Below are 12,813 nucleotides of genomic sequence, written 5' to 3' on the forward strand. Positions count from 1 at the left end.
ATGCTCCTTTGTTCCATGACCGAGTCTTTTGGTCTCCCTTATTACACCACAAACACCAAACCAACACCAAAAAAAAAAAAAAAAAAAAAAAATTAATTAATTTTAACCAAATAGAAAAGCAGAAAAAAGTAAAAGAAAAGGAGTTGAAAAAAATCCCTTTTGCATACATTCATCATTACTAGTATTATTTTTGTGTCATTTACCCCCATTTCTTCTTATTTCTTCCCTCTCTGATCAATTTTCACATTCCATTTCTCTTCTTGATGCAATCATTTCATTGCCAACAGAAAGAGAGAGAAACAAACACTAAAAAAAGAAACAAGAAAAAGATATTCTAAAGATACATAGAATATGACAATTATGTACTCTTCTCCTTGGGGCAGTTACCATTTTTCACACAACCAATTTCATTAAATGTAACATCTTGTTTTTGTACATTATGGGTCCTTAATTTTCTTGGTGAGTTATCTATTTTTTTAACTTGGCCTACAAGTCTTATTTCTTACATAAGAAGCTCCTTTGATAAGTACTAAATTTCATGTGGTGCCACATTTGTTGATCATCAGAAGAATTTCATATCTCAACTATCCATTTAATTAATAATGGGAGACGCTTCTGATGAAAGGAAAACGGGTTGTGGCCTGTTGAACGCGGTTTTTGGAAGGAAAAATATGTGGACAAAAAGATCAACATCAACAGGTTCGCTTCCAATGCCAAATTCCAATAATGTTAACAATTTAACTCGATCTTCTAGTACTCAAAATTCTAAAAAGCATCGTAATGGATCCAACGAGGCTTTTTTAGACAATCGTGACAACGAGAAACAAGCTGATAGGATCATACCAAGACCTAATCAAAATCAATCCAAGGTAGCTGCGAATAAGGGTAATTTGCAAGGTGCTGCACCTGTTTATAATCAGCAGAAAAATAATGGTCAAGGGGTACAACAAGGGTATAATAATCAAGGAAGAAAAGTAGCTCCGCCATCAATGGGGCTATCAGGGGAGCTTGAAAACATGATACAAGATCATCAAAGATCAAAGGGAGCTAATACATTAGTCCGTGCATCGTCTAGCAACGTGATGTTGTTTGGTAATTTGGGTAACATAAGGCAGCAAGGTGGGGGCAATGGTACTGGTGCTACAACAACTTCAACAGCTAATCATGTTCTTGATTATTTACCAAGAACGGCTAAAGAAGAACCACCACAACAACCATCTCAGAATGGGAAATATCCTACGAGTGTTATGGGTAATGTGGTAAAGAAAAAGGGTGATCAAGAGCAGGGGAAAACAGGGGGCTCTGTTTCCCTTTGTCGCGCTTTATCCACAAGAATGGACCCTGAGCAATTGAAGATTCTTGGAAATGAGGATTACAAGAATGGAAGATTTGCTGAGGCTTTAGCTTTGTATGATGCTGCAATTTCAATTGATCCTAATAAGGCTTCTTATAGAAGCAACAAATCCGCTGCTTTGACTGCTTTAGGAAGGCTTCTTCAAGCTGTTTTTGAGTGCAGAGAAGCTATATCAATTGATCCTCATTATCAAAGAGCTCATAATCGTTTGGCCACCCTATGTGTCAGGTAAATGTAAAAAAATAATACTATTCATTTCGTCATGAATTACTATTACAATTGTTGAAATGACTATTGTTTTCGTATTTAGATTAGGAGACACAGAGAAAGCTATGTACCATTACAAACAAGCCGCATCAGAAGCTGATCCTGATGTTGTGACAAAGTCTAAAACTATCCAAATTCATCTCAACAAGTGTACTGAGGCGAAGAGGCAAAGAGATTGGAACACTCTTCTTAAAGAATCTGCCCTCGCCATATCGGCTGGTGCAGATTCTGCATCACAGGTTAACTATCTTACTCATTAAACCATAAGAATTTGTTCTTTTCTTTAGTGTCATGAGCTAAATATTTTTTGTTGTCTATCGATAAAAAAAAAGAAGATATTTGCTTTGAAAGCGGAGGCGTTGGTGAAGCTCCATAGATACCATGAAGCAGATCAAACTCTGAAGAATGGTCCGAATTTTGATATCGATGAATGTATAAAGTTCTTTGGCCCTATTGGCAATGCAGGCTTGTTAGTCATTCAAGCTCAAGTTGACATGGCTGCTGGCAGGTTAGTTAGTTCTCAGATTTCAAACTATTCAACATTTCACACCTCCACCCTTTAATAAAAAATTGTATTCAATCTAGGTCGCAGTTGTGGTCCTAAAGATGCCAATAACCAATATTAGGACAGAAAGTAAAGACTTAATTAGTATTGGATTATTGTCTAACAAATAAAATGTTTGGTTTAGCTAACAACTCAAAAGGAGAATTATGTGTAGGAGAAAAGAGAAACCAAAAAGAAGAGTACTTGAGTATGTATTTGGTAGTTGTAGGTTCAATTTGACATATGTAAATCACCCTCAATCAATATTCATGCTTGCCAACACGAGTAGTTTAAAAACCTAAGTATTGATTTACAAGGTTTTCAAGACATTGCTTATTTAATATTCCTTCTATGGACAATAAATTACAAAATAATGCGTCTCAATCAGTCATATCGTCTTACATAAAATACAAAATAACAGACTCAATCAATAAAGTATGTCTCAATTTCAAACTAATTGAACTCGGTCATACGAATGCTCTAAATATGTATATGCCATATTCCAATCAACTAAACATGACATTATATTTCCATCGTTACTATCAACTTATTATGATTGTTATATGATAGGATTGACGATGCCCTAGCAGCAGCTCAACGAGCATCCCAACTAGATGGGAACAACAAGGAAGTGAACATGATAGTTAGGAGAACAAAGGCAGTAGCAAGTGCTAGAACAAAGGGAAATGAGTTGTTTAAAGGTGGAAAATATGGAGATGCTAGTGTTGCTTATGGTGTAGGACTAGAGCATGATCCACACAACTCAGTTTTATTGTGCAACAGAGCAGCTTGCAGGTCAAAACTTGGCCAATTTGAGAAATCACTTGAGGATTGCAATACTGCCCTTAATGTTAGACCATCTTTCACCAAAGCTAGGTTGAGGAAGGCTGATTGTTACTTTAAGGTAACTTTTCATTTTCCTTATGCTTTGATACGAATATGGTGTATTGATAATGTTAATATTAGTAATGCTGATATCAGTTATGCTTACATTAGTTATGTTTCAGATTATTTCTTTTGCAGTGTTTTATTTAGTGTATTAAAAATAACATTTATTTGATTTTTTTTTCTTTGATTGATATAATTGAAGATTTTGTGTGTGATATACTAGATGGGAAAATGGGAAGCATGCATACAAGAATGTGAAGTGTTGATAAAGGAGACACCAGAAAATGAGGATGTGGGACAAATGATTAAGGATGCTCAACAACAACTCAAAAAATGAGGAATTTTTCAAAGACATGAAGAGCATGAACACCACCAATGACATTTATGGTTGTCATTAATTTGTCAATCTCCATAACAAATTAATTTGAATTGTATCATCACTTGTTTGTTCAATTCCAATCCCTCCATAAAAGGAAACAAAAGGGTCAAATATAGAAAAAAGTGGTAGGGAAGGGGTTAAGAGAAGGATTTATAAAGGTCTTTTAGGGAACAAAGAAAAGAGATAATGGGAGAAAGATCAAAAGATTAAGAGGCATGAGTTAGAAAATAGGATTTGGTAGGCTATATTGGCTCATCTCTTTAGGAAAAAAAAAAGAAAAAGAATTAAAGAAAGGAATTCATTAGGGTGCTTTGGAAACAAAAAATTAAAGCACTATGAATTTTTAGTGAATGAGAACAATTCTTTTACATTTGTTGCATTTTCTTAATATGTAATTAGTTTGTTTAACATGGTTTTCCTGACTTTTTCTCCATTTTGCCTTGTTTTTTCTTCTCCCTCACTCACAAAAATAAAAACTACTCTATCAGTCTCAAAATACTTACTATGTTTTTCATTTACACGCTTCTTAAGAAAATACTACTCAGAAAGGGTGTTTGACTATTTTATCCTTATTTATATCTTAAGATATAATCTTTATTTATTAAATATTTAGTCTATTTATATGCCATAATTGAGGTATTAATAGTGTTAAAACAATTTCTACTAAGAATGAATGAGGAAATAATAATTAATCTGTCTTAAACTTGTATAACGATAAATGTTTTGAAACAATTTTTTAATAATGATGACAAGTATTTTAAGACGCGGAAGTAAAAGATATATACTACTCCCTCCGTCCCATTTTATGTGGCAACATTTCCTTATTTGGTAAGTATTTAAAGGTACAATTCCTCTTTTATCCTTGTTGGTCCCACTTAATCTTGAAAAGAGTACTCCAATACATTTATTAGAAGAGAGAAAAATAAGTCTATTTTTTTAAGGGCAATTTGGTAAACATTTCAAAGTCTTTATCTATTTCTTAAACTCCGTGCCCGGTCAAATGTTGCCACATAAAATGGGACGGAGGGAGTACATATCTTGGCATTTCACTCTGCATTTCTTGCTTGAAAGTTTATTAAAAGGAAATGAAATTCGTAACAATCATTACTCCATAAAATATGGGGTCCTTTAAAAATTGTATTAATTAAAGTGCATCACAGCTAGGTTAAGGCTGTTTCTAGATTTTGTAGAGTGACTAATCTATAAGTATTTTTTCTCTAAACTTGGGTCCTTTAATCATCAACCAGATGGCATGATCGAGATGAATAATTATTAAGTAGAAAAATTAATGATATATAATCTTTTGGTCCCTCCACCTAATTTCGTATCCATTTACTATAGTGTGTGTAGGTTGAAAATGACTTTCTTTACTAGAGAAAATTGAGTAATTTTATCAGTATTTTCAAAACTGTTTTTGGGGTGAGTTTTGGGGTAGGGCGTATTAAAAATGCTTTGAGGTGCAAATTGTAGGTGTAGATTTATTGGACATAAGTTCTGAGCGTAAAAACGTAAGTCCTTGACGTAAAAATGTACGCTTCGGATGTTAAATTTTTTTGGGATAAGGGTCTGAAAAATACTCCAACTTTGGTCGGATTTGCTGTTGCGATACTAAACTTTCATGAGGACCTATTACCTCCCTAGACTATTTAATACCGTATTTTAAACATATATATTTGTCCACATGGATATAAAAAATAATGCAAAATTATAAATAGTAATGTGTCCACGTGGACACATATATACCTTTAAAATACACTATTAAATAGTTCAGGGGGTAAAAAATACGGTATTAAATAGTCTAGGGAGGTAATAGGTCCTCATGAAAGTTTAGTATCGCAACAGCAAATGGTGTAATGGTATCTATATTTTGTATTTTCATGTTTTTTCAGGTTGCAGTGATTTTTTCTAATATGTATAAATAAATTGTCATAGAAAATGACATTGTTATAAATAATTTTTTAGATAATCGTGTTTGAAATTAATAGGATAGAGCTTTCATAGCACTATGTTTTTGAAACAACTTTATTCATTTTTTGTCATTATTTTTACACTTTTTATCATTCTTCTTTAAAATATATAAACAATAATCAGTGGAAATATTAATTAAGGGTTAAAAGACTAGTTAATGTGAAGATGGGTGATGATTTAATTTTAAATATTATTTTGGCAATTATTATTAGTTGTAATTATAATATATTTTTCTATATTATTGGTTATTAATACCTTTTCTCAAATGATAATTATAATATTTTTTCTATATTATTAGTTATTTATTAAAATTTATTTGTAAAATCATTGAAAGTTTTACTTTGCTTATTCTCTTAGTAATAAAATTATAAAATTGAATATACATGAGATATGTGCCCCGTGTCTCGAGGCTTAAGCCTCACCCCCAACTGTATAAAACGCCTCGCCTCACGCCCCACCTTTTAAAACACTGGTAACTATATGCTAGCCTACCATTAACTTATTAAAAAAAAATGTATTATGTATAACAATTAACATGGCATGATCTTGATATACATGATATGGTTCTCCGAATGAAAGTGAAAATAAAATTGGTTGTATCTCAACATTTATATTCATGGTATACATAAATATTGATGTAGTTCAGTTGATTGAATATGATAATTGCTATTAGTTTCAGTTTAAAATATATATACACTACTAAAAAGAGTTAAATATTTTTTTTGGCAAAAATCAACCTAAAATTGGAGGTTTGGTAACTTAGAAAACTCTCAAGTGGAGACTCAAAAAAGTGTTTCACTGGTTTGTTCGATCAGAAGTTGTTAAATATTTGATAAACACAAAAATGACCAATTTTGATAATTTAAAGAATTGAAATTACTCATAGTATATTTGACCAACTACTATTTTAGAACAATAATAGTATACTCAATGAATTTTCCCCTTTTTAAGTGGATTGGAAAATGATCAAATATAAGCAATTTTTTTTTTTATTTCTACATTTATAAAATAGAGGATTGTTTCTTATATATCCTCAATTTAAAAGAAGGGAATGAACTATTTTTGAAGTATAAAAAATAAAGGACATTTTTTGTCATATACTTTTATATATATGTTCGGAGGCAAACTTAAACCTCAGTAGCATTATAAACTTTATCCTTTCTAGCCATTATACATCGCCAGTTCTAAGTTAAACCACACGAAATCTAGACTTATTAGTGATAATTTTGCAGCATGTTTTTGTTCATATAGCATAAGCAATATGCAATAACTTTTATTTTTCCAAAGTGTAGTATTCATGATAGTAGTGGTGGAATCATTTTCACTAAAAGAAACAAAGATTAAACGAGAAATTCAATATCTACTATATATAAAAACTAATTTTAATCGTATACAAACGATTGTACATTCTATTAAAGTAAATTCGGATGGATCCCCCTCGACTTTTGCTATCTCCGCCCCTCATGAATCATGATAGTATATATTGGACCTTATTATTCATTAAATAAAATATAATGTCTTCTCTACTAATACTAAAGCACTACTACATCTCGAAAACAATAAACATCATAGCAATTAGCAACATTGAACCCCCTTACCAATTGTCTTTTCTGCCCCTTATTAAATTCACAGTTCAGTAATAAAATATGGGCTCAGGCCCAATCAAAGCCCAATAAATGATCGATAGATCACATCACAGCAACATCGAAAACAGGTAAATTCTCACCGGAAACAGGCAGATCCTCACCGGAGAGAGGCAAATTCTCACCGGACTTAGTCTTCTTACATAGATCTTTGATGAAAGTGAGCTGATAAGGTGAATGATCAGTCGCGATCCACTGCTCCACTTTGAAATTCTGTTGATCGCATTCTCTATGGACTCCGGTGACGGTGACTTCGACGTAGTTACAGTACCATCCATGGCCGGAGCCTGTTCCATCGGAAGTCAAGTTCATCTTACAGATCGGCCCATTTAAACATGGGCCTCGGCCACTGAAAATGTCTAAGTTTCCTCTCTCGAAATAGTTGTAACCCGGGCCCATAAGCCCGCCCCAAGCTTCCAAGTTATTGATTCGAATACCATACCCGTTTGCATTGTAGAGAGTCAAGCTGATGATTGAATCGGTTCCAGCTTTTATTTTTGAACTGGTTCGAACGTAAACTGTGTACACACAATCGTCTTCCTGCAATTTAGAAAAACAAAAAATTAGAAATGAGACATATGTAAGGGCGGCAAAATCAAATTCATCCCATCCAATTCGTTTAAGTTTGGTTGGATTATTGATCCGCCATTTCAACCAATTAAAAATTGGATAGATATGTAATCCTAAATTGGCTTATAAAAAATCTTGTCAAAATATTTTTAAAAAACCTCTTTTTCAATTTGATATGTTGTATATAGTCTTAATAAGATTTTTTTTTTATTAAATACTTAATAGTTTAAAAGAACAAATAAAACAATTAAACTTAGTAGAAATTGGATTGAATTGAGTCTTGATCCATAATGTAATCCATTTTAATCCAACCATTTTGACCAAACAAATTTGAATTGGATTAGATCTTAACCCGATTGTTGACTTAACCTATTATGACTCATCTAAATTTGGCACAACCCAACCAATTGTGAACCCCAAACATATGGAGTACTCTATAAAATATTTTATTAAATATAAAAATATATACTTACTATGTCCCATTTCATAAGAAAAAATAAACCTTTTTTTAATTGTAGTCCACCATTCTGCCATAATATGTTTAAAGTTTTCAAAGATAATTTATGTATTTAATACATAAAATGTATTATAAATTATAAAAATTAACAATTTATCATACTTAAAAGGACATATAAATAAATAGCCATCAAAGACATTTTGATTCTAAAATAAAAATCTTATTTAACTCTCGAAATTTAAATTATATCCTATGAATTGGAACAAAGCTAAGGAGTCGGTTGCCAAAAGAAATACGTGCTAAATACACCACCCACTCAATTTATTTTATATCTTTTACTCCTATTAAATTGGGTTTAAAACATTATTTTTATTTATAGTAAATTTTTAATTTTAATATTCTCATTTTAAAATATATTTCTAATATATTATTCTATTTATTTCAATTTGTTAACTAAATATATAAAGAATGTAACAAAATGTTTTTTTCTTATTTTGTGTATTAAAAATGTCATATGAAAAGTCAAAATTAAAAAATTATTAAAAAAGAAAAAAATATATTATTTTTCAAATAAACTAAAAAAATTAAGATAAAGAATTGAAAACAAAGGGAACATAATACTTATTTAACATTCTAAAAATTTCTTTAAATTCCTAAATTGGGTGTTTAATCAACCTAAAATATATAGAACGAAAATAAAACTGATTATAAAAAATACAATAGTAATAGAGTAATGAGCAAGAGTATGAGAAGAGTAACTTACAGATCCATAAATGGAGGAGATGGAGAAACAAAAAAAGAGTATAAAGAGATTGAACCAAAAATAGTTGAGTTGAGCTATTACTCCCATGGCTTTTTCTTCCTCTCTTGAATATGCAACCAGTTCAATTTATAGATCACATCAAGCTTTAATTGATGGGACCTTATAATATTTTTACAATTCTATTTTCAATTTTCTCTTTTTTTTGGGAGTAATGGTTTTTTAGTCTTTTATATTATTCTTAAAAAAAATTATGTTTTTTTATTAAAATTTAAAAATAATAGTGAAATAAAAAATTTCATTAAGAGTATTTAAAATTTAATATATATGAATGAAAATAATTTTTGAACGATACAATCTTTCTACGGAGGATATTCAATTCACTGTATATGAGAACACCATTGAATATAAATTTATATAAAAAATCTCCATTGTCATACACCTATTAGCACATGGTAGGTAGAAGTTCAAAGTAATGTACTAACTGAAGTCTCGTGTTTTCCATGGTTTTAATTGGTGTGCCAATTGATATCAAATCACGATATGAAATTGTGAAATAAAATTTAGATAACTAATTTTAAGCTGATTTCATTTCATGATTTCATATCATGTAATGGAATTCCATATTCTAAAAGATCATCATTTGAAAATTTCATATCATGATTTGAGATTTTTCAAAAATATAAAAATTGACCTACACATTTATATTTTGTAAAAAATAATTCCACACATATATCTACTAGCTATTTATTTCATATATAAACAAAATTTATAATCGTATCATTACTGTCATGATCCGAGCCTACACCCTGGACGTGACCGGCACTCGAGAACCATTGCTGGTCCCCAAGCGAACCGTCATCCTGGCTGACTACAAGCGGAAGACTAACTCAAGCATACAAAACTTAAAACATAGTAAAATTCATTGAAACTAAAATAATTAACTCAGAATATAATTGTATAATCAACTAGCCAAAACTAGGCAACTCAAGTCTTTAAAACATTTAACAAGATAAATGAAACAAACTTCTCAAACTCTACTGTCTATCTATGAAGCCTCTAAATGACAAAGATGGAAGTTAGGACAAGACCCACGACATCCTGACAAAACTGAAAAGTAAATGAAATCCTCCGGAAGCAAGGAGACTCACCATAGCTAACTCGAACTCCATGTTGTATCAACGAAGCTCATGTTGATGACTCTGAATACTTGTATCTGCATCATGAAACGATGCAGGTCAAATGGCTCAGTACGTGGCATGTAAGGGGAATTCTAAAGCATGAATATAAGCTTGAACTTGATAAAAAGGAAACATACTTACCTCTTCTCAACTTAATCGACTCAACTCAACTCAAGAATAAGATACTCAACTCAAATATATGATACTCAACTTAAGATACTCAACTCATGATACTCAAAGATAAAGCAACAATAAAAGATACAATATATATGGAAAGCTGTAAAACTGTAGATAACAACTCAATGTATTGAAAAAATACAATAATATTCGGTGTGTATATAAAAATACAAAATAACTCTGTAGGAGATTCTCTAACTGATAACTATCATTATGAGCTATGTGATGATACAACGTCTCACCCACGCTGCCAGAACTGTCCTATACTTTGCCGGGGTATAGAACCTGTCAACTAAGTGGATCCACTAGTCTATGCTAAAATCATTAAGGAATCATCTAAAAAGTATGATCATTTCTATCCACGTTGCCTACATGGTTTATGGAGACTTGAGTTATCTGAACTCGTCCCCATATCGGTACTCAATACTACTTTCAAAATATACTCAGCTCATATGTTTAAAAACATAACCCTTTCTGTGGTTTGAGATTATTACTCAAAATCTTTCTCTTAAAAGAGATGTTACTCAAACTGCTCAAAACTCTTTTGGAAATCTCAGTTTCCTCCTCTTTTAAATGTGAAAACATTTACTCTTGGGAATACTTAGTTCCCATATATTATTTAAAGAAATGAACTCAACTCTACTATTTCTCAACTCAAGTGCTCAAGTCTTAAAATAAGTTTAGAAAAATTGTAAAAGACTTCTCAAAATAAGGTTCATGCCTAATTATGGACGTGAACGACTTAATTCAAGATTTTCAATAACCATACATAGAACTCAATACTCGAAACTCAACAACTCAGAACTCAAGAACTTCAATGATACTACTTATTTCAAGAATGCTCAACTCATAGGGTTCATGCAAAATTATGGACATGAACTACTCAACTCAAGGACTCAAAAATACTTTTCATCTCCAGACTGCTCGACTTATAGAGTTCATGTGGAATTATGGGATGAACTATTCAACTCAAGGACTTCATAGGTAACGTGTAATAGTCTCATGATTAGGAATATAATCTAAAAAGGGTTAGGAACTCAATACACAAGACTTAGAACTTGAAGATACTACTCCTCTCAAAGATACTTCAACTTATGGAGTTCATGCAGAAGTTATGGGCATGAACGACTTGACTCAAGGGTCTACATAACGATATGAAACTCATGTATACGACTCTTCTCATTCTCATACTTACTTTCTCAAAACTCAGCTCAAATCGATAGTTGATCTCAAAGGATCCACAATTTAACTCAAAGACTTTCTTGAACTCTACTCTTAACTCTCTCTTGAATGTAAATTATGAATTCAAGAGTTATGGTTCATAATATGAAAGATCTCGTGATGATAAAGTAGACTCATGAATACATTCTACTCATTATCATACTCACTTGATCGAGTATAAAACAAGTTGTTAGCAATTGTAGAAGACTCCTCAAAAAGACTCAAAGGGACTTTCCTGAAAATGTTCGAAAGAACTCTTAAGACTTAACTCTTAGATTTACCTTGAATTTGAATTATGAATTCAAGGTTATGATTTGTGGTAGGAAAGATATTGTGATGATTAAAAGTGTTTTAGATAGTTAATCATGAGAAATGGTTGAAAAACATTGATTTGGGAGCAAGTCCGCGACACGGAGATGAATTATAATGTTTTGTCGAAATAATTTTTGAAACAGTGGAATCGCGGAGAAAAAAATATCACTTCTAAGGAATAGGTCCGCGACGCGGACCTGATACTTATTTTCTGCCCGACTTTTCTTACTCATTTTCTAACCCCAATTTGCCTAAATTTAATTCTTTTTCTCAATTTCTCTTTAGATTCAGACACACAATACATGTACACAAGAATCTAATCAAACACAACTCTAAAATCGACACGATTTCCTCAAGAACTCATCAATCTCATCTTAACTCAAGACGAAAGCCAATTTCAAGAACACAATTCAAGAACATCAATTCTTCATCTTTCTAGAACGAATTTAACGCTGAAATTAACATGATTGGCGTGTGGGTGAACAAACCCAACACTATGGAAGCCTACATACCTCTTAGGGATCAAACCCATGGCGAAAATCCACAATAAAACTCAAGAACCTCGATGAACGCCTTGATGCTTTAGTCTTTTCTCCTTTTTTTCTCTTCTTTTCTCTTCTTGAACTCTCAACTAAAACCCTAGGCATATATTAGGATTATAAACTGAAACTAATCGGATTAGACCCTTAAAAACTTACTAAAAATGAATTAAATCTAATTAGGTAAGGAAAAGACCAAAATACCCCTTGCTATTTTCGGGTAACTTTCCTTTTTTGGACAGATCTACTTCAAACGGGGATATCTCCCTCATACGAGCTCAAAATTTAGCAAACTCGGTGGTTTTGGAAAGAGGAATCCAAGACCTTTCATTTGATACCTTGTAGCCCACCTAAGAGTGGCAAACGGACCGGTTTTTGCCCGGTCCGGTCCGGTTCCGGTCCGGTTCCCGTACCGGTAAGACCGGTACCGGTTGAACCGGTAAGGAACCGGTCTTATAGGTACCGGAACCGGTACCGAAACGGAACCCGGATTTTTATCCGGTTGATCCGGTCCGGTAAGAACCGGTTCCGGTCCGGTTCAACGGTCAAATTA

General features: G+C 32.1%; 2 protein-coding genes across 3 annotated transcripts; one reads left to right on the top strand and one right to left on the bottom strand.

Annotated features, from left to right (window-relative positions):
• Nucleotides 1-184: 184 nt before the first annotated feature.
• On the top strand, nt 185-3,840 carry LOC102589469 (TPR repeat-containing thioredoxin TTL4-like). 2 transcript variants are annotated; one of them, XM_015312321.1, is made up of 5 exons: nt 185-1,582; nt 1,665-1,860; nt 1,954-2,129; nt 2,736-3,069; nt 3,277-3,840. In XM_015312321.1, the coding sequence occupies exons 1-5, from the start codon at nt 603-605 to the stop codon at nt 3,388-3,390; spliced, it is 1,800 nt and encodes a 599-aa protein (XP_015167807.1). In that variant the 5' UTR covers nt 185-602; the 3' UTR covers nt 3,391-3,840. The 2 variants fall into 2 exon arrangements, with proteins under 2 accessions (XP_015167807.1, XP_006355357.1); XM_006355295.2 differs by having other exon boundaries at nt 186-1,582; nt 1,957-2,129.
• A 3,021-nt stretch (nt 3,841-6,861) lies between these two features.
• Nucleotides 6,862-8,970, bottom strand: LOC102590020 (uncharacterized). Its single transcript, XM_006355297.2, has 2 exons — nt 8,834-8,970; nt 6,862-7,583 (listed from the first exon to the last, which is right to left on the bottom strand). The coding sequence occupies exons 1-2, from the start codon at nt 8,918-8,920 to the stop codon at nt 7,089-7,091; spliced, it is 582 nt and encodes a 193-aa protein (XP_006355359.1). The 5' UTR covers nt 8,921-8,970; the 3' UTR covers nt 6,862-7,088.
• Nucleotides 8,971-12,813: the final 3,843 nt, after the last annotated feature.

Source organism: Solanum tuberosum, unplaced genomic scaffold, assembly GCF_000226075.1.
Source record: "Solanum tuberosum cultivar DM 1-3 516 R44 unplaced genomic scaffold, SolTub_3.0 scf00185, whole genome shotgun sequence".
Lineage (NCBI taxonomy): Eukaryota > Viridiplantae > Streptophyta > Magnoliopsida > Solanales > Solanaceae > Solanum > Solanum tuberosum.

Excerpts from the sequence above, each read along its gene's own strand:
- LOC102589469 (XM_015312321.1), top strand. The coding sequence starts at position 603 with ATGGGAGACGCTTCTGATGAAAGGAAAACGGGTTGTGGCCTGTTGAAC. Across the intron at positions 1,861-1,953 it reads GTGCAGATTCTGCATCACAG|AAGATATTTGCTTTGAAAGC; the intron begins GTTAACTATCTT and ends ATAAAAAAAAAG. Across the intron at positions 3,070-3,276 it reads AGGCTGATTGTTACTTTAAG|ATGGGAAAATGGGAAGCATG; the intron begins GTAACTTTTCAT and ends GTGATATACTAG.
- LOC102590020 (XM_006355297.2), bottom strand. The coding sequence starts at position 8,920 with ATGGGAGTAATAGCTCAACTCAACTATTTTTGGTTCAATCTCTTTATA. Across the intron at positions 7,584-8,833 it reads TCTCCTCCATTTATGGATCT|GAAGACGATTGTGTGTACAC; the intron begins GTAAGTTACTCT and ends TCTAAATTGCAG.